The sequence below is a fragment of the Macrobrachium rosenbergii genome, chromosome 26 (genome assembly GCF_040412425.1).
Source record: "Macrobrachium rosenbergii isolate ZJJX-2024 chromosome 26, ASM4041242v1, whole genome shotgun sequence".
Lineage (NCBI taxonomy): Eukaryota > Metazoa > Arthropoda > Malacostraca > Decapoda > Palaemonidae > Macrobrachium > Macrobrachium rosenbergii.
In genome coordinates, this window is record NC_089766.1 from 15,716,181 (window position 1) to 15,736,525 (window position 20,345).

The 20,345-nt window shown below is 35.5% G+C and overlaps 2 protein-coding genes across 3 annotated transcripts in view; one reads left to right on the forward strand and one right to left on the reverse strand.

Annotated features, from left to right (window-relative positions):
• Positions 1 to 10,704, forward strand: part of Klp61F (Kinesin-like protein at 61F) — a 29,659-nt gene extending 18,955 nt beyond the window's left edge. The window contains exons 10-21 of the mRNA XM_067128360.1: positions 274 to 399; positions 1,132 to 1,271; positions 1,590 to 1,705; positions 2,300 to 2,485; positions 2,656 to 2,823; positions 4,402 to 4,662; positions 4,831 to 5,010; positions 5,929 to 6,151; positions 6,408 to 6,553; positions 6,798 to 6,965; positions 7,937 to 8,047; positions 8,932 to 10,704. Of these exons, the coding sequence (XP_066984461.1) occupies positions 274 to 399; positions 1,132 to 1,271; positions 1,590 to 1,705; positions 2,300 to 2,485; positions 2,656 to 2,823; positions 4,402 to 4,662; positions 4,831 to 5,010; positions 5,929 to 6,151; positions 6,408 to 6,553; positions 6,798 to 6,965; positions 7,937 to 8,047; positions 8,932 to 9,075 (1,969 nt within the window). The 3' untranslated portion in view covers positions 9,076 to 10,704. The remainder of the gene's footprint in view (positions 1 to 273; positions 400 to 1,131; positions 1,272 to 1,589; positions 1,706 to 2,299; positions 2,486 to 2,655; positions 2,824 to 4,401; positions 4,663 to 4,830; positions 5,011 to 5,928; positions 6,152 to 6,407; positions 6,554 to 6,797; positions 6,966 to 7,936; positions 8,048 to 8,931) is intronic.
• A 3,924-nt stretch (positions 10,705 to 14,628) lies between these two features.
• Positions 14,629 to 20,345, reverse strand: part of LOC136853079 (uncharacterized) — an 88,211-nt gene continuing 82,494 nt past the window's right edge. For both annotated transcript variants that reach the window (XM_067128358.1, XM_067128359.1), the window contains 4 exons: positions 20,126 to 20,311; positions 19,748 to 19,942; positions 17,523 to 19,617; positions 14,629 to 16,747 (listed from right to left, as the gene is read on the reverse strand). In XM_067128358.1, the coding sequence (XP_066984459.1) occupies positions 16,580 to 16,747; positions 17,523 to 19,617; positions 19,748 to 19,942; positions 20,126 to 20,311 (2,644 nt within the window). In that variant the 3' untranslated portion in view covers positions 14,629 to 16,579. The remainder of the gene's footprint in view (positions 16,748 to 17,522; positions 19,618 to 19,747; positions 19,943 to 20,125; positions 20,312 to 20,345) is intronic.

Consider the following 20,345-nt stretch of genomic DNA (forward strand, 5'->3'; position numbering starts at 1 on the left):
GCGTCGTTCCAGCGTTACCCGTTGAATGGGTGGGGCCTGTCACCTACGCTAACTATCAAAGTGCTACCGCAATTTTTTTAAATAAAAGGCTGCTGTGCAAGGTTAAAACTCTGGCTTTATAATTACTTGGTAAGTATATATATATAAAACTTAATTTTATTATGAAAATATAATTTTTCAGAATACACCTTTGGCCAGATTAATGAGTCATAATGTTTTAATTACCTGATAATACTACTTAGTTTTAAAAATTAAATTTGTTTGTTTTTACAGGTACCTAGTGGCAACACATGTCAAGACTGAGGGTAAACTCTTAAATCAAGGGAAAGCCCTGGTAGAATTGGCTGACACCACAACAGATCACCTTGACAAACTCCATGAGAAGCTGGAGCGTAAGAAGTAAGTGTTTTCACTGATAGTGCTTTGGATGGCATTGTTTGGCTATTTTGACACTAGTTTTGATTTGGATCCATCATTTGAAATTTTTCGAGATTCAGGCATTGATATACAAATCTATAGTGTGATCAGCATTCCAAGTGCATTGTATAAAAAGTATTTTGGAATAATAGCATTTAAAAAGAAGTCATTGTTTGCATGAAGGAATTATTAAGTGTTCTACAGAGAAGGGTAGTTTTTTTAAAATGCACTCTTCAGGATAAAGTGTAATAAGAGATTTAGCTGATGGTGCAAGCAATGTGCATATGAAAATGCATTAAACTGTTTGGTAAAGAATCTTCATTTCTTTCATATTTATGATCATCATTGACATGAGTTTGGGAGTGTTTCATGAATTAAGTTGTCTTTGCAGTGATTTTACAAATTGTGCTCTAGATTTATATTCATGTTTAGGCCTTTGTGAATACTTTGCTTCATAGAATTGTCTAATTGAGAGTAATTTTGAATTTATTTAAAGTATACTATCAAGAGCAAACTTATCCAAATAAGTTACATAGAGAATAATTGGAAAATTTTCAGTAAGAGATTATTATGACTATACAACTTGAAAGCATTACATGTGGCTGGAAGGAAGGTAGCACTTCTCTTGATTGTTTTGAAAGTTAAACTCCTTGGAGATTGTTGACTAGTTGTAGTATACTGGACTTTTGCTAGTAGATTTTCATGTTGTCACAGGAATGTAGAGAATGCAAATCATGAGATCAGCAGTGACTTCATACAGTCATACACGACAGCTGTTGACAATATGAAGACTAAAATTAACGAGAACCTTGACCAGCAGAAGGATACTCTTGTTAGCATGTCGTCTGATCTTGGTAAGTGTAGTTGTGTTTTCTTTTTATATATTGAATGTAAAAGACCTAAATGTTTGAAGGAAGTTGATAACTTATTTATTTATTATGGGTATGAAATTTTTAGATGTATGATTCCATCCTGTCTCCTCATGCTTTTTAGGTTTAAGGTGCATACTAGTTCATATGCTCTGTATGAATTTAGGAACTGAAGTTATACCCTTCACAATGTTTTGTGTGACTTAACCTTTGAAAGTTGACTTGTTAGCAAATTGGCTGGTCCAAATGTGTTATACTATACATGCAGTTCATGAGCCCCATTAAAATGTTACATTTTTTTAGGTGGCTGTGTAACCCAGTGCCAAGAGCAAGTGTCAGCAGTAGTAAGTCAGTGGGATGAAGTGTGCCAAAGTCATGTTTCACTCTTTAATGAAATTCGAAGTAATTATGTAAAGAAGGTTGGTAATTCCAAAATGGTTTTATGTTTGTAAAGAGGTAGTCTGGATTCTTGCTTCACATGTCAGACTTTTTCAAAAACCAAAATTATGCTAAATGTTACTTGTTTTACATATGTCTCCTAGGGTGTATCATCTATAGTGTGTCTGGTATGGCATGCTGTAGGAAGTACTAAAGTTCTTTGCAGCGTCCCTTCATCTGTAGCTGCATTTCTTTCTGCATTTTACTTTTCACCTGTTGTCTTTGGAATTCTCCCATCTAGCTGTCCAACTTGAACTTGAACACTTCACCAATTTTTACTTCACATAACCTGAACAAATCCCTTAGGTGAAATCTACAAATCTAGAAATATGACTTCTCTTAAAGAGATTTATAATAATAATAATAATAGTACATGTATGCTTTTTCACATGTTATTGCTTCTAAACTCCCAACATTGCACCCTAAAGCATCTAAATGTAAGAATATCTCTCGCCCTCGCTCAGCAGCGGTATTTTGAATTTTTAGAATTTATAAATCATGTACAAGAATGTTTCATTTGAATTGTCACGGAGGATAGGAGGTTATAGATTGGTAAAATGTCAGTGATCTTTCAGGTTCAGGAATCTCAATCATCGACCAAGAGCTTTGCTAAATTGACTTTGCAAGAGTGTGAGGATCAGAAGACGTGTCAGAAGGACTTTGAATTATCTGTTTTTTTGCCTTCAATGGAGAAGATAGCATCCTTGATATCTGCCCAGGCAACTATGGTGACTAATTTGCACGGCACAGTCAATGCAAAGGTACACATTTGATATTTGCAAAATTAGGTTTTCTGTTTTTGTATAAGTTTGAGTATTAATTTTGCTGAAACTTAATTTATGTTTAAATAAAACTCATTTATTTATTGAGATTTTCTTTAGGGCACGTTCAGAATAAGGAATCATATGGCTATATTACTTTCTTCTGCCAGTTGACTGACTTGAGTGTGAAATTGGAAGAATTCACCAAACAGCATGCTCAACAAGTAGCTGCCCATGAGGAGGAGATGATGAATTTACTAGACACTTTCAGTGGCAGTGCCTCAGCTTGCCAAGAAAAATTTACTTCATTATGCAAATCTGTTGACTCAAAAGTTAAGGTATGCACTCTCTTGTTTGTATAAGCAGATCCGTATCTGTACAGCCTGATAGTTCAGCATTGTTTGTAGTGAAAGTCAAGATTACAAAATGGCAATGTAATATATAGAGGTTTCACAAAAACTCTGGAAAGGCAAACCCTGCGATATTAGATAGAAGGAAGTGTGGCTTAATAATAACAATAATATAGTATAGTTAATAAGCATGAAAATGATTGCCAACCTGTTGATTACATGAATTTCAATAGTAATAAGATGATAATAATAAGTTATAGAAATGTTTTATTAGAAAAATGCAAATACTAAACTGATCTGGATCTGAAGTTGTCGATTATCAGAGAACCAGGTACACTTGATGGCAACAAAAAGCTAGGCTTTTGGAGGATATGTATAAATACCCTGCATAATAAAAGTTACCATGAACCTTTTTTTGGAATCACTATAAGTATTGGATATACAGGGACATATACGCTGAAGAGTTATGGAGAATAAAATATGGTGTAAAAAGGAATATGGGTATATTAACCCTTAATGGATGGATCCCCTCATGAGAGGATCTAAAACAGGTTTTGGGATGGTGGACGGATCCCCTCTGAGGAGTAAAGTATTAATATTATGTGCCATACGATTTGACTATCGAGTGGGAAAGAGTTTCCGTCACTTCAGTGGCCCATAAATGAACAGTGGCAACTATAGATTTCAGCTCAGCTCAAGCAATGATCATCTCAGGGAATGAGTATTGTTCTTGACTTGGAGGGGGAATGTCTTGCTCCACTCTCTCCCATGACGTCTTTTTATTTATTTGCTCATAAATATACCCAGGAATTGCTGTTGGTTTTAGTTCTTATCTTTCATGATATGATGTCAGTTATAATTGTAATTTTGCAAAAAAAAAAAAAAAAAAAAAAATATTAGAAAAAACATGTATACCTCCAAAAAAGTTACTCCATGTCCCGATCTCAGTAAATTTATATAAATATTTTACAACTGGTATCCTCAGAATTTGTTACTGATTTTAGTTCTTATCCGTTATGATACTGTATAAGCTGTAATTATAGTTTTACAAAATAAAATAAATTATTAGAAAAAATATGTATAAATTTATGAGTGTTTTGTAAAAGAGGCCCCACACAGTTGTAAATAGTTACTTTCAACTTCCCATGGAAGGTATGGAAAATTTTTTATAATTTTTGTTCTTGCACCATGTGCATTTGCATATCTGCTTTTTTCTTAAATTGGCCAACCTTAAAGTTTGCCCGGTCTGGGGGGTTGCATGATATATAATTAGCCCATCCCTTAAGGGTTAATCACATCATTAATGAAAACATATAGAGTATGCAATGACACTGGCCACGTAATTTCAAGAAAATATTTTATGATGTATATATGAAAAGAGCTTGCTATAACATATTCCTTTTTACTTCTGTATCATATTTTAAAGTATGTTTGTAGGTTAGACCATTTAATGTTCAGAAGGGTTTGCTTAGGATGTAACCATAACTTTTCTAAAGGTTTCAATGTGAGACCTGCTTGTATATTAATTTTTGTTTTTTGTAGTGTAACAGTATTTTCTGTACTTAGGCTCTTGAAGGCAAAAGCAAGGAGATGACAGCATTGCTATCATCAGTCACTGAAATTACTCAAGCAATTGACAGAGATATGGCTGAGGGCAAATCAGAATTGCCATCTGCTTTGAGTGATTTAGAAACTAAAGCAGAATCTGCTAAGGACAAAGTGAGAGATTTCGGCTGTGGGCACAAAGACAGTTATACCAACCATATGTCAAACGTAACATCACTTTTATCTGGTATTGGTTCATCTGTGGAAGATCATAACATAAAGGTAAGTAGATCAATCTACATTAAATTTTCCTTGGGTGTGTTCAGTAGATGGTTCTTTGTCACTGCTTTGTACAGTATCTTGAAATAGGAAATTTATTTTTTCCAATTTTTTTGTTTATATATGTACTGTAGAAGTGGCTATTGTTGCTTGATTAATTTTATTTGGCAGAGTGAAGAGAACATGCAGCGCCTTGGTGAGGAACGATGTGGATTAGAGTCTGTGGTCTCTCACCATGGCAATAACACCACTGGGTACTTGAGCAAATTAGCTTCTGGTGTTGAAAGTTACAAGAAGAATGCAGAAAAAATGGCAGAGAAGTCTGTCAAAGATAACTCAGATGCTGTAGAAGTAAGTAGAGCGTACTCAATTTTTTAACACACTCACGATCTTATCTATTTCAAACTGCCTTTTATTTCTAGGTTAGTGTCTGTTAATTGGTGTCTAAAATATTCGGACTTAGTTGAGGGTGGGTTTGTGTCTCCACAGTAAAACATTTAAAACTAAACACTAAGAGAATAAACTTGTGGATTAGTAGCCCGTTTTTCTGAGTAAGTCTGTAATTTACACTTTACTGGAGCTTTTCTACACTAAAATATAGCCAAATACAGAAGTTGCATTTCAGACTTATGAGCACACAAACATAACACCATTTGAACACTTAAATAACTGAGCATGGCTTATGCCTATGCTTCCTTGCAGCTGCCAAAATTTCTGGAAATCACAGTACAAGAAAAGGATAAATAAATTAAGATATATAAGAGGGGAAGTTTTCAAATGTGACAGTAAAAGATAATGTACAAGTAAGAGCTAGAGTCATATGGTGATGATAAGGATTAATGAATACTCTTATCTTCCAATTTACCTTCATTAGTTGTGAAAAATTGTTGGGACATTTGACACATTTACTTGTTTGGTGTACATTTTATACTAGTAAATGTACTGTACATCATGGTTCCTTTTCATTTTTTAAACATTGATATTCTGTGGAAAGGAAAAGTAATTAAGATTTTTTTTTTCTCTTCACAGTGATAACAGTATGTGGGGAATTGTGTTCTAACCTCCTCTGTCTATGCATTTTGTCCTTTAAATTTGTCTTACCCTTATCACCCCTCATTTAAAACGGTGAGGTTGTAGAAATTTAACTCCTTGCTAGGATTGAAGTACCTGTCAATTAAAGGTATCAGTTTTATCAGGTAAAAATCTATTCCTGCAAGTATTCAGCAATTTTGACTGTTGTGTGTTTTGGTATCATTTCTCCCTTTACAGAAAGCCATCAGCGGTTTGGAGAAGGATCGCATTAAAGTTCAGAAGATGCTTGAATCAAGTTCTTCGAAGCTTGAAGATGATTTGTCGTCATTGATGGAGAAATGTCGACATCTGATGGCTGACCTTGAGAAACAAGGAGAGACTAGGGTAGAAGAGCTCACTTCACAAAGAATCCAGGTTTTGGAATTGTTCTCTGATCGAATGGTTCAAGACATACCTACAGGTACTTTGTTTTAATTTTGGGAGCACAAACTGGTCAGTTCTGTGCTGAATAAAAAAAATTTAGATTGCATTATTGTATCTGGAAAATAAATCCTTTAAAAATTTAATATTGCTTCTTTTATGTTTGTAAGGAAGAACAATATTCATAATTAGGAAATGTATAATCAGCCTTCTTTCCAGTATTTGAGACTGGTACTCAGAAATTAAGTCTTCAAAAGGAAATGTTTTGATTTATAATTAAGTAAATTTATTTTAAGGTCAAACTCCAGTACGACAGGATTACAAGTTCTCCAGGTTTCTCTCAACAACTTCACCACATGAAAGGATTCTTCAGCGGTATCGTTCTAGTTCCGCAAGTACTATGTCAAGAATTCCTATTCCAAGCTCACAAGGTGATACAGAGGTGAGTTTTACATTTTGGACTCTTATTTATTAAAAGAGGATTTGGATACGGTAGGAAGTTACAAGTTATGTACATTACACTATTAACCAAGTTATTGAAGGTTAATTCACATGGAAGTGTGAATGAAGATTTGTGAATAATTTGAATAATAAGCTCTCTCTCTCTCTCATATTGTATACTGTATTAACATAAATAAATTTCATGATTGTTTGGTATGTATTTGACCTTTTGCTCAACATTACAGGATGAAATCAGCTCCCCATCCTTTGACACATCAGGTCTATCTTTGTCCGATTCTTCTCAAGTAGACGAGGATGCAACAGAGGTCAAATCATTATCTGGTTCGGTTACTGATGTCCGCTCGAATTCTGGATCTACCACTGATCTAAGGCTACTCTCCAGTGCTTCAAAGGTAGTGAATTGACCCCTCTCCTTCAAGAACTTGAAAATAAGGATCCCTGCTATGTTTGAAGTTGTACTGCCTCAAAAAATTTCTCCTTGTTGATACCTTATGGAAACAAGAACTTGAAAATTAGGATCCCTCTTATGTTTGAAGTTCTACTGCCTCCAAAAATTTCTCCTTGTTTATACTTTTATTGAAACATGAACTTGAAAATTAGGATCCCTCTTATGTTTGAAGTTGTAATGCCTCAAAAAATTTCTCAAATCTAAGACCTCACAGACAGCATTTTTGTGCAATTCACAGTCATTGTTATAAAGGAAATATTAAGACTGCAAGCATTTCATTGAATTTCATTACAGATGGGATGGATATTTTTTTTTTTTTTTCTAGATTTTTTACCATAGAATTTCCTGAAAATATTTGTATTCTTAATCATGTAAAGGAAATGTATTGCCTTATGCAAGATTTAGTAATGCTACATTGAGGCTTTCTGTAGGTTATTTAACATTCATGTTGCAGCAAAGGTGTGAGTAAGGAGCAGCATCTACAATCTTACTAATTGATTTCAAAATAACAGACCAAAAGGTCAAGGGCTCTTGTGAGTGGAAATGTAGTGCCTGACAAAATAGATTAATATACAGTCAACTGTGTTTGTTTGAGTATGACAATTGGTACATAATTCTATTTATAAGTTGTGAACAGAGTTCTGTTAGATATATCTGGAAAGCTGACATTGTATTGCCTCATTAGGAGTGATACATTTGACGTGACATTATTATGAACGACTGTATACATAAAAAGGATGTATGGTGTCGGCTGTGTTTCTTACATGCCTGTGCTTGGCGCGTATGTCAGGAGATGCTTTTGAGGAGTGGGGGTATGAGTTCTGATGGCCAGGTAAGGTGGACGATTGTGTAGGTCCGTGTGGGACCCTACAGTGTAATCATAGCCTAACTAAAGTTTTACTTTTTTTTTTCCAGAACAATAAAGAGGTCTTTGCAGTGCCGACTCTTCCTGCTCCAATGAGCAGGGAGAACTCCATGGTTTCCCTTTCAAGGTCATCTTCATCAACTTCAATTCCAGAAACCAAGGTAAACATTTTTTGTTTTATGTTGAGCTAATAGTTGAGTATATATTTATATTTAGTACAGTGCACATCTCTGTATGCATTTATTACAATTTGAGATGTGAGGTAGGTCCTTCTATGTAATTCCTGTCAGTTCAGTCCAGTATTCATAATGGTGGTTCTGTAATTGTTTCATTGATCTTTATGTTTTGTTGTATTCTTGTAAGGATAAAATATCTTCAATTGAAAGAGATATTTAAAATAAAATATGTTTAAAAAGGTATTTACAGGGCATTTCTTAGCTTGTGCATTGTTAGTCCACAAATTTCTAAGCAGTTTTCTTGAAGTTGACTTTGACTGCAACTAAGTCATTAAAATGTATGGTTTTATTTATATTTAAATTCAAGGAAAGAATTTTCATTTATTTTATTAATTTGAATAAGTAGCTAGTAGCTTAACTCTGATATCAACGAGAATGAGAAGCTAAACAATTTCAGACCTGCAAGTTCCTTACATTCATATCTGAAAACTAGTTGAGTAATTCTGTTATCTGTTCTTGAGTGCCATAAGATTGCAAAATAAGATTATACCTCCAAGGGAATTTGCAAATTCATAAAAAAATTGCAAAACTATCATGCCTTGTATTTCATCGTACACTGCAGTCTTTAAACATAGGAGGAAATAAAACATCCCATTTAATGAAAATAATCTACAAAATTCTAACATACTGAGGTACTAAAAACAGCCAAGAACTTAATAATGTGTGTAGACCTGAACTGAGGACCAGGAAATAGACAGATTAGCACCATCATTTAACTTGTTTAAAAAAAATATATATTTAGGAAAACTATTTATCAGTAGTTTTACTAATGCAACGACTGCCTATTTCTATTTTCATTTCATTTACAGGATAACAAAGAGAATACCTCAGTTCAGAGAGGAAGCACCAAAAAACGAGGGCTTAGACCGCCACAGAACCATAACATAGCAGAGAAGATGGCTGGCCAGGAATCACAAACCCGAAGTAGAAGAGTGTTGGGGATGCAGAATTGATAGTTGAGCTTTTTACTGTAAGATTTTCAGTATTTTTAGTAGATTTTGTGGATCCACTTTATATCATTTTATCGTTTTCTTGTTCAATTTTTATCTTGACTTTCCTATATTACGCCAAAGAATTTTATTTTGTTTTGAAGTGTCAGACCTTTCCAAACTTGAGTTTGTATGAAGTTTTAGTAAGTTTGTTTATTTTTTATTTTTTATTCTTGCATGAAGCCTAAGTCTGTTGGTTAAGTACAAGTATAAAATAGCACATGGTTTTTTCTTTATGTGCATGTGTTTGGAGTAGGATATACTATGTATAGTGAAAGCTTAAGCTATTCACAAAGTGGACAAGGAAAAATGAACACTTTTAAGGCTTATATTGGCCCAGTATGCAATTAAGCCAAAATGGCAATGATAGTTGGGTTGCTAGTTATTGTACTTATACCCATTTCCTTCTACATTCATGAGTCTGTAAATGAACAAGCTGTCTTTCTGTTGTTGATTTACTGGTTTTTGATACTGGGATGAAAAGGCGCTCTCTCTCTCTCTTTTCATAATATATTGTCTCTCAGGTGTACATAGATAAACAAGAAAGGAAAAACTGAAAAAGCAGTCGGTTCCTGGCAAGGTACCACACTAGAAAAAATTGTATCAGTTTTACCCTTTTAGTTAATACCAGATATGATCTTAACATCCTAACATTAGACGATCAGAACTGGTCATTTATAGAATGAAATAAGGATGAAAGTTTCAGCAAAGGAGCTGTTGAGTTTAGATAGCTTTTGGTGTGACGATCTTAAACATTAAAAGTTCTCATATGCTTATTGTTGCACCTTTTCACTTGTAAATAATGAAGGATTGTGCTGAAAGGACTGAATTCTGGTTTGGATTGCATTGGTTTATTGTATTGAGGATATTCTAATTACAACAGGATATTGGAATTTTCATCCATTATCAGTTAAAGCTTGGGATCTGAAGTAAGGTTCGCCCCCGAGGGGTGCTCTGAATATAATGCAGTTTAACACCTAGTGGTTAATTGCATATGTGTTTTGTGTGCCTCTGGCATTCCTTGTGTAACATAAATTGTTTTATGTATGAGACTAAAATGAGAGTTTGTGTTTAAAGATTATATTTATGTGCCCTAAAGCACTATCATTTTAAGGTGTATGTACAGTGTGAATGATGGTATTATGACATTTTGTGGCTGATCTTTTGTCTGATATATTTTTTGCTGTATAATGTATCTTCAAATTGCTGTCTTTTCTTAAGAAATTACAAAGTCTCTTAACATTCTGTTGAAAAGACATGTATTGCCTTTAGCAGTATTTGAATTGAGGGCCATATCCTTGTTAGCAGTAATAATTATTATTCATTAAGTTAATAATATGTGTTGTATGTTAATAGAGGAATCCACATTGTACAGTTGAGGTTGGTTCTGATGCAAACATTTCTGGAAATAAAGACCCAAAGGTTTCTCATAAATGCCTGATCATGCATATGATTTATACCTTTTTTTTATCATAAAAACCAACTTTTTAAGAAATAAATTTATTTGATATAAAAGTACTCCAGAGATAAGATATTTTAGGATAGTGCTGGCTTTGTATAAAGTATAAATATACAATAAAGTTCTCTTTGTTCTGACACCTTTGATTGAGAAGCCTGTTATCCTATGTAGTAGGGTTTTGATATGTAATGTGTAGTAACCTTGTACATGCATAAGATTCCCTACAGAGGTCAACCTTTTTATTAAATAAAAATGAAGGTGTTGAAGCCAATTTCAATGCTGATAATAGTCAATTAATGGAACCCTTATTTGGCAGCCAGCCCCTTGGGGTTTGAGCATTTTGCTTGGTGGCATGGTTAAAATACAGTAACCCTGCAATCAGTCATATTTCCCATACAATCTCATCTTGTTGTCCAACCACCCCTACTCCCTTTTCTCAGTCTTAGGCACTGAATGGCCAATTATGCCCCCTGTTCTTGGTTAGTTAGCCTAACTTCATAAATCAATCAACCCTATCCACACTATCCTATATAGCACCTACTTGGCACAACCTTGTACATATGTCAAATTGTACTGAATGGCAAAAATTTTAATAAGTTCTCCCGTATGGACAGAGGATGCACTACCTTGCAACATTCCTCAGCTTAAGTTGCAATTATCTCGTGCACATAAAACACTGATTTTATGGCAGAAGTGATTGAAAATAAAATCAACATTTAGAATCAGCTGCATCTAGACTGGATCACTCTGATAATGTTATTAAAATCATGCAAACTGAACTAAGGAAGTCCATCTACTCCTAGTGTTTAGAATCATAAGCAAGTAATGACATAGAAAAATCTTGAAGTTCTCAGTCACCTCCCCAGCACTGAAGTAGAACAGAGTGTTATCACAAGAAATCATACATTTCTGTATCACTGACATCTCACTTTATGAGAATCTTTGAGAAAATTGTAAGTCAATAACCAGATGGGGAAATTGACACCATTTATGCCTTTGCCAAGGCTTCTGACAAAGTTGATCTCTTCATGCAGTGCAGCAAGCCCAAAGGAAACTGGGCAGATGGTCCTGTAAGCACTTGGCTACATGCAATAATTTCCTTTCAAATCAATCTGATTAAAGTTTCATCTAATGGGACATATCCAAACCAACCCAAGTTATATCAGTTATCCCACAAAGAACTGTTTTTGGTTCTGTTCTCTTTTAAGAGCAATTTTGATAATTTGCGAAGCTTAGTTATGTCTTTATTTGCAGACAGTTCCCATACTGCAGCTTTATCAGACTAACATGAAAACAGTGAGGTTTAAGAATGAATTAGATACAGTAGTATAATTTATTATTAGGCACAAGCAAACAAAGCAGCCTTAACTGCAAATTTAGTCACACACTAGTAAAAAGTCAAGAAATTCATTCTGAAGAAGATGAGAATTCCATTGCAATAAACAGCTATTCAGGAATGGTTATTTCTTACAAATTAATATGGCTTACTTTCATTGATGGAATCAGCAAACTCATAAACAGGTAGCCTGGATACAAAGAATTTTTTCAAAATGAGAACACCATACACTATGGGTGACTGATTTGACCAGTCAGACTATAAACGAACTATGACCAAATTTCAGAGGTTAACTTCAAACTTCTCGATTGTGCTTCTTAAACTGAAGTGTTGAAACTAAGTAAGTAGCATCTGGCATGAGCATGAATGCTGTAAAATTCTATACATTACAGAATCAAAGAGGGCTTGGTTCAAGACAGGGCAACATCCATTAAAAGTGGAAACCTATTCCATTAATTCCACCACAATCCTGAAAATGGTATGAAATGCTCTGCCTCAACCTGTGCTGTATCATAGCCCAGCCAAGGTTGCTTGTACTCATCATTTGGATTGTGACCTCAAACTTAATGGACTGTCTACCTCACGATATCTCAACAGTCATGTATCAGCCCATGCACATATTCAATTAAATTAATTATCTAAGTCCACACTTGGGATGGTAATAACGAAATGATACCTCACCCCTATATTGGGTGGAATTGGTAATTCTCTCTGCACTCTCTCCTCCCTTTATTTTTTCAAGTCCGAATGATAGTCGATTTGATTCTGTATTGGATATGGTGTACTGCAGTTATTTCGAAAGTTATTAATTCACTGTACAGAGAAAAGAGAGCTTGGAATTTTGGTATGGAAGGTAGATGATAGTTGTTAAGGCTGAGGTTCATACTACTGGATGTGATATGTTGGATTTGATGATGTTTTTTATGGGTCTTTTCTGAGGCACTGCATGACATCGGGCAGCAGTTATTGTTAGTAGAGTTGCCAATACAGACATGTTGACAACACAAAGGAAACCAGCAGTATTTTGAAAAATGATACCTTTCATACATTGGGCGAGCATTTGAAATAGTAATAAATCACTAAAATACTTGAAGGATTGACAGATGGCCTGTCTTGGAAAGGACATCAGGACAACTTGACATCCATGATGTCCAAATAAGGAGGCCTTGATATGAAACTTATTGCAGTGCCGTTGAATGGGAGTACTGACGGTAATTCAGCGGTGACTCTCCACTTGCTGGCATACAGGCCACACTAAAGAGAAAAAATGAAAGAATATCAAAAGTAATGAATGCCCCCACAAAAACAGGGAAAAACATTGGTCCTGAGAAGGCAGGCAGCACATCTGGATGTTACTGAGACACAGAGGAATGAGTGACATGTCATGTCACCTTGTTGTCTGATTGACTTGGCAGTCAGGTTCAGTGGAATTTTTAATGAATCTTAAATTGCTGCTTTTTGGTTTATTTTACATGAGATAAGGCTATATTTATTGAGTACATAACAAAACATGTTTTACAGCTAATTTCACTCCTATTTCACTGTGATTGGTTGCTTTTCATTGTCAGTTTGTTCTGGAATTATTTGTCTGCACTCTTATGTTTCTGCTGAAGTAATAGTGCAGTAAACACTAATAATGGACATAAAAAATCTTTTTATTAATGTAAGAAAATATTCATTAACAAAAGAAAGTCTAGAACCAGTGGGAGTAGGATGGTATAAATATTAATAGGGCATATTGAAACCTGTGCTTATTTTCTGTCTCCCTATGGCTCACAGGCACTGAATAACAGGTTCCTGGTCTTCAGCCCTAAACCTAACTTGTTGAGGGATTCATTCAATTGTCTGTTGTCTGCCAAGTAAATGATTATCAGTTCCTGAATGTTAGTAATTGAGTTTGAATTCACTCTTCACTTATTGACTTGGTTAGATTCTAAAGAGCAGGTGCTTAGCTTTAGTAAAATTATCATTGTGAACATTTTTACAACTTTATCATACCTTTAATAGTAATCACTCCATTCAATCCAAAGGTACCCCAACTTAGGTATTATCAGATTTTTATAAATGCTTTGTTCTTTGTAAAAGAAATTCTGTCAACCACAGGTAAAAAATCTGCACAATGATGGATGTTCAAGACCTAAATTTCATAATCAAATTCATATGTAGTTGAAGGATCTGTTGGAATTTTATTTCAACAATTACAGTGGACCCCCACCCATTCACGGTTCCAGATTCATGATTTCACCTATTCGTGGGTTTTTTCATAGAGAAGTATTCACTAATTACTGTATTTTCATATTTTTGTGACTAAATTCATTTTTTGTGGTAAAACTATTAAAATACTCAGGTATAAGCATTTTTGAGGGGTTTTTTGGTGTTTGAACTATCAAAATAGGCAGTTACAAGTGTTTTTAGAGGGGTGTCAAGTATTCGCGGATTTTAGCTATTTGTGGGGGGTTTTGGGATGCATCCCCCGCAAATGCCACGGGTCGACTGTACACTTCCTAATATGCATTTTTGTAAGTTTGAATTTACACTTTCATAAAGTGATGTGTTTATCTTTTAGACTTTATATATTTTATAATTTAGTAAATTTATTTTGTCTTGCTTAGTAATGTTTTTTTGCATGAGCCCTACTTTCTTTTGATTTCATCTAGGATACTATACAGTAATCATGTAAGACTTAGAGTTTACAATAATTTGGGAAATAAAATTCTAGTCATTTCATTTACATCTTATATTGATTAGACACATGAGCTCAGGTGGAAAAGAAATATATTCAAACATGAAAAAGAAGAAGAAAGACACAACAGGATCAATAATTATAAACAATGTGACTTCATATTACATAACAGTGGGAATATGAGGTAGACTTATACAAGATTCATTACAAATATCATTGCAAGTTTCGTAGTACTGCATGAGCTTTGTGAAGTACTATAATGCATAGTCAAACCAACTGTGTATAGATAGATGATGGACACTGGTAGAGATGAGGGTGATTTAGGAAAATGTTAAAGTTATATGCTTATGTAACCTTTGGTTAAGACATTAATTTTTCTCATTCAGATACATGTGTAGTGATTTGTTCCCATTATGACTGGTTCATTCACACCATCACTGAGAGTAAGTTGAGTGCTATAATCAGGGATCTGTCACTTACATTTAATGGAGATGCTGTGATAAAAATTTAAGAATTTCATGAGTTTAATGAAGTGCTTGGTAGTGCAGTCACAGTCATAGGGGAACAACCTCTATGATCACAAAAAGGATATCATAATTATTACAGCTGCTGATAGTGATGAAGCAACTATGGTACAAAATTTGTATCTGTGATGGAAAGTATGATAATGTAAACCAAATAAAAAAATGATAGTTAAATATGCTAACAGTTGTAAGATTAAATTCTCATAGTATGAAAATGACAGAAGTTAGAGTGACGAAAGAATTCAAAATGGAAAATTACAACAGTGCTTCGTTCAAGAAAGGAAGGGTCTGGGAAATAAGATGAGTTACAGTTGACAATTCACAAGAGTACTTCAGTTACGAAGAATTACGAGAAAATAGACGAGACAGTTGCATGAATAATTTAGTCAATGCTGATGATCCTTTTGACAATTTGCAATGAAATTCATTTTCTCTATTAAATACAGCACCTTTTACGTGGTGTCCGTGAACGTTTGGCACAATACAGTACATTTTCTGCAGTATTTTGTTATTTGGCATTGCATGATAATGGCACAGCACGTGGTCAGAGGAGTTCTTGGCAACGTAAACAAGCAAATTGTATCTTCTTAAATTATCGAGCACTTGGATTTCCTCAAACTTTTTACCCTTGGGAATACATACAATAATAATAGCCATAAAGATAATGTTACAGCACTAAATGTTATTTTAGTTATGTCAAATATCTGTATACTTGCAGTCATATAAAGGTATATGCATTGTACTCAGTTACAGCAGGGTTTTTTTTTAACAGATTTGCTGTCAAGTTTGGATAACATGTCTTATTTTCTGTTATTACCAAATATTTGTTTTTACTATATATTTATATATGGAATTATGTACTATACATACAGTACACTATTTATGTACAGTATATATATCTGTATGATTTAAGCGTAGTGAACAGCCTGCGGCAGTTTTGTTGTAGAATAGTGTAGCCTCTATCTTTTACAGCTAACTGCAGTCAGTTGGGTCATTTTTCTGTTAGGCCATTTGGCCATTTTCTTGACCAAAATTAGAAAATATTACTTCATTAAGTGGCTTCCAAAGTTTTTGGCACTTACAGTACACATAAAATTGTTGGTTTTACTTTAGTGATATGGGCACATTTTTTACGTATAGGTGATGAGCAAATTTTTGTTCAAACATTTCTTTCATGAATGGATAAACTAATGCACCTGGATTTGGAAACCATTACAACCAACAGAGCAGGATTTGTTTTATGAACATTCACGTCCTCTTTTAGTGTAGTCTGTACAGCACTTAATTGTTTAAAATCATTTACAACTAGCTTCAAATTTGTTACTTAGAATAAACTTACATTCATATAACTTTTACTGAAAAGTGTCCTTATTACAAAAAAAATATACATCACTGGAATTCCATTAGTAATGAAATTTAAAAAAAGTCCTTTATGGTTTGAAAATGCAATCTCATAGGATGGAAGTTTAACAAACTTCTGTCTCATCTTCTGATGAGGATGATGATGGCCTGGAGATAACTTTCCCCTTGAGAAGGCGGTCTGGAAGCAGGATATCGTCAGATTCCTCATCAGAAACCTCATACCAGGGTTTCTCATCTCCTTCTTCTTTCTTCTTACCGCTATCACAGTCACTCTGCAGTGGAAAGAGTCATCTTAAATTGGCTGGTTTAAAGTGGATAACTATTTTTCCAACAGTTTGAAACATTTGATTATTTGGGATGAATCACCTACTATTAAGTTAGCTTACATTTTTGTGTTGTAAGTGCAAGCTATCTTTAACTGTAGGTAAATCCAAATAAATTTTATTATAAAAATGTTTATTTTCATGGTTATACTGTACTTCTTTTAAAGTTAGTACTTTAGTATATTCTTTTCTAGTTTTTAAGTACTTGGATACAAGTCTATTTCTCAGTGTGTCAGAACTGTACATGACTAACTGTGCATGTCATCAGTTTAATGAACCTTTTATCTATTTTAGTATGTAGTACCTTATACTCTACTTGGATTACAAACATTTTTCTGAGAATGTGAAGTTAGTCTGACTGGGAGTAATATGCTAATCCACCTTCATGCATGGTTAAATTTTAAATGGAATACTGGAATGGTATTATTTAATGCTGTTGTTTTGGTATAATTAACTCAACAAAAATTACCAGTCCTTATTATTGAATAGTGCATCTTTACTATAGGTAATGCTATTTTACTTTTATTTTATTAGCTTTAGTTTTTGAGTTTGGTTTTTCATATATTTTTTAAATATGCAAAATATTTACTGTAACCATGTTGGGCATTACTGTGTATCATATCGTAATCTTCATGCTAGAGTTTAATACTCTTGAGATCTAACAGGTGCTGGATAGATTATTTTGGTGGATAAATATTTCTCCAAGATTGATTATGGTACTTACTCTTGATGATGAATTGATGTTGGGCTGATCAGACTTTTTTCCTTTAGGCTCACAGGAGATATCTATGATTGCTGCCGTCTTTACATTGATTTGTTTTTTCAGAGGAAGTAATGTTAAAGAGTAATCAGATGATGAAGAGGCTGAGCCTTCTTTGCTACTAATGCTTGTACTACCACCTACACTTCCCTTTCCAACACTCAGCTGACGAGCAGACTCACTTTTGCTAACATCTGAGGCATGAGATGGAGGAGAAAGTGCTGACTCAGTTTTGCTAACTTCACTTGGTGCTGGAGACATTCTCCCAGCAGTACTAGAGTCCGGTGTTGGAAGAAGGTCTTGAGTTAGAGAAAACCCCTTCTGTAGTGGATAATCACTCTTGAATGGTGGAAATGTAGAGGAAGAAGACTCAGGTCGAGATATTGAATCTGACTTGGAAGCACTTGAAGCTGGTCGAGCAACAATACCAGAGTCTTCAGAAGCTGCTACACTTCTAGCCTCACTGCCTGGTTTTAACACTGACTCTTCAGGAACTGGTGGCAGATTTTCTTCAATGGATTCAAATCCTGTAGTCGCAGACGATAGAGGTGATGCAGGTGATGAAGAGTCGTCTGGCAATATTTCACTGCTGTTTTGTAATGGAGGACTGGAAGGTGCACCAGCATTCATAGGTGAAGTACTTGCAACACTGGCAGTGCTACTTTCCGTCCACATCTCGGTTGGCCTGCGTGGTCCATGCCTGGCAGGCTCTGATTCAGGAAGATCAGAGGGACGTGTTGTAATTGTAGAAGAAGAAGTTGTACAAGTAGAAGAGGTGGGTTTGCCTATAGATGACTCCTCAGACGAATTACTACAATCTTGACTAGATGAAGTGTTGGACTCGGTGGTAGTATGGGCATCAGTGTCGCCCAGAGATAAAGTAGACTCCCGTACATTTCCATATGTTTCCTGAAAATCTCGGGCACTTATTTCTGGCACTTTTCGCACAATTTTTACTTTACGTTTAGAAGGCCAGCGTGGTTTTATGTTAAACTTAAGGAGAAATCCCTTACGCTTAATAGAAGGAATTGATCCCCCAGGAGTTTCCTGAACTACACTCTCTCCACCCTCTCCATCACCTAGGTGCCGCTGTCCACGTGATTCAGAGACATCCACAGCAGCGGCGCCCAGGGATGTCTCATTCTCTAAAAAGTGTTTGCTTGAGGTATCAGTGCCACGTAAGAGATCTACCTCTTTCACACACGTTGAGTCAGTTCCACTCTCACTAGATGTAGTTGTTGCTTCTCCAACTCGTGATACAGCATCACCTTCATCATGACTTGCTCTAGTACCTCGTTTTTGGCGCCGATCGAAGGGCAGAGATGGAGCTTGTATTTCTCCACTGCTGCTCTCTTCACTGGCCCGCAGGGCCGGCGCTCCCCGGGGCCCACTCTGAGGGTCCAGTGTTCCAGGATCATCATCAGGAGGGGTGTCACTTTCATCACTAGAGGGCTCTATTACCTCAAGTACTGAACATGAACCACTTTCAGAGGTAAGGGCTAATTCTCTCAGTCTTTGACTAACCTCCTCTTTACCTAGTTTCTCACCAAGAGGAGAGCCCCCTAACTTCTCATTAATGAGGCCAAGGCCAGGACTCAAACTAGCATCAGCCCAATAGGGTCTGCCAGTGTTTTCTTTGGGTTTAGAAGAATTCCTAAACAAAGACGTGCTTGGTGACAAAGCATGTGTTACTGAAGAGTCCAGAGCCCTTTCTGTAAGCGCAGCTTCACTCCGGCTGAGGTAATCAGCCTCTTGCAGTTGCTCTGAATGACCAGCGCATGGTGTTAATGCATCGAGACGAGCTGGTAGTGTTTCAGACCGAACCTCTGTCATACTAACGTTAGGTGTTCTCAGAGGATTAGAGGCAATGGTGGTTGCTTTAATTGGTGATGAGTGAGATAGAGGAACTGGGGCAGTATAATCCTCAACACCTTCATAGACATCTTCCTCTTCACTAAAAGGAAAGAGAGATGCCAAAGATTCTTCTGATGAGCAGATTGATGGAAGATCTCCAAGCCGACCGTCACCCCCTTGGGCACGGACGGAACAAAGCTTAGCCCTGGTATGGAGAGAAAGTCGAGTTAATGGAACAGCAGTAAATTCTGCAGAAAATATCCATCTCAGTCATATGTTATTGTAAAATGTCACCAATGAATTCACTGTAAGAGGATTATTTATTTATAGCAAACCTGAATATATCTAATGGATGGTGAGTAGAAGCAACTGTCCTATGGCTCCGATGCTTAAGTTTTTTCCATGCTTCTTCCACCAGCAACATCCTGTGTTCCATGTCAACCAAAGAGGATCCAAACCAGGACTTTTGAGCACCTTGCCAGCGTTCATGAAGGCCATTTACATATCCTATTACAGAATCAACTTGTTCCCTGGAACGAGTTTATACACTTTAGATGCTAAGAATGTTTTATGCTAAGTAGTACTTTAATTTTGTTAGAATATGTTTCGCTATGAGCTACTGGATGTCAACATTATTGTTTTGCTCTTCCACTGATTTATCGTGCCAAAATAAACCTAAGTAATGACTTAAACTCTACATGCCATGTTCCTACCTTGTGTGGGTCGAATGCCTGACACCATTAAGTCTGTCTCTTAGGGAATTGTTTTCTTCAGCCAGTACTTGAAGTGCCATGATGATGTTGTCATGGGCCTCCACCATGTGATCATGTAATCTTGAAAGCTCTCTCATCACTTCTTCCCTCTCTTTTACCAGCCTCCGTGCTACACTCATTACCTCTCTGGTAGAGCAAATATGATGGTTAATGGACAAGA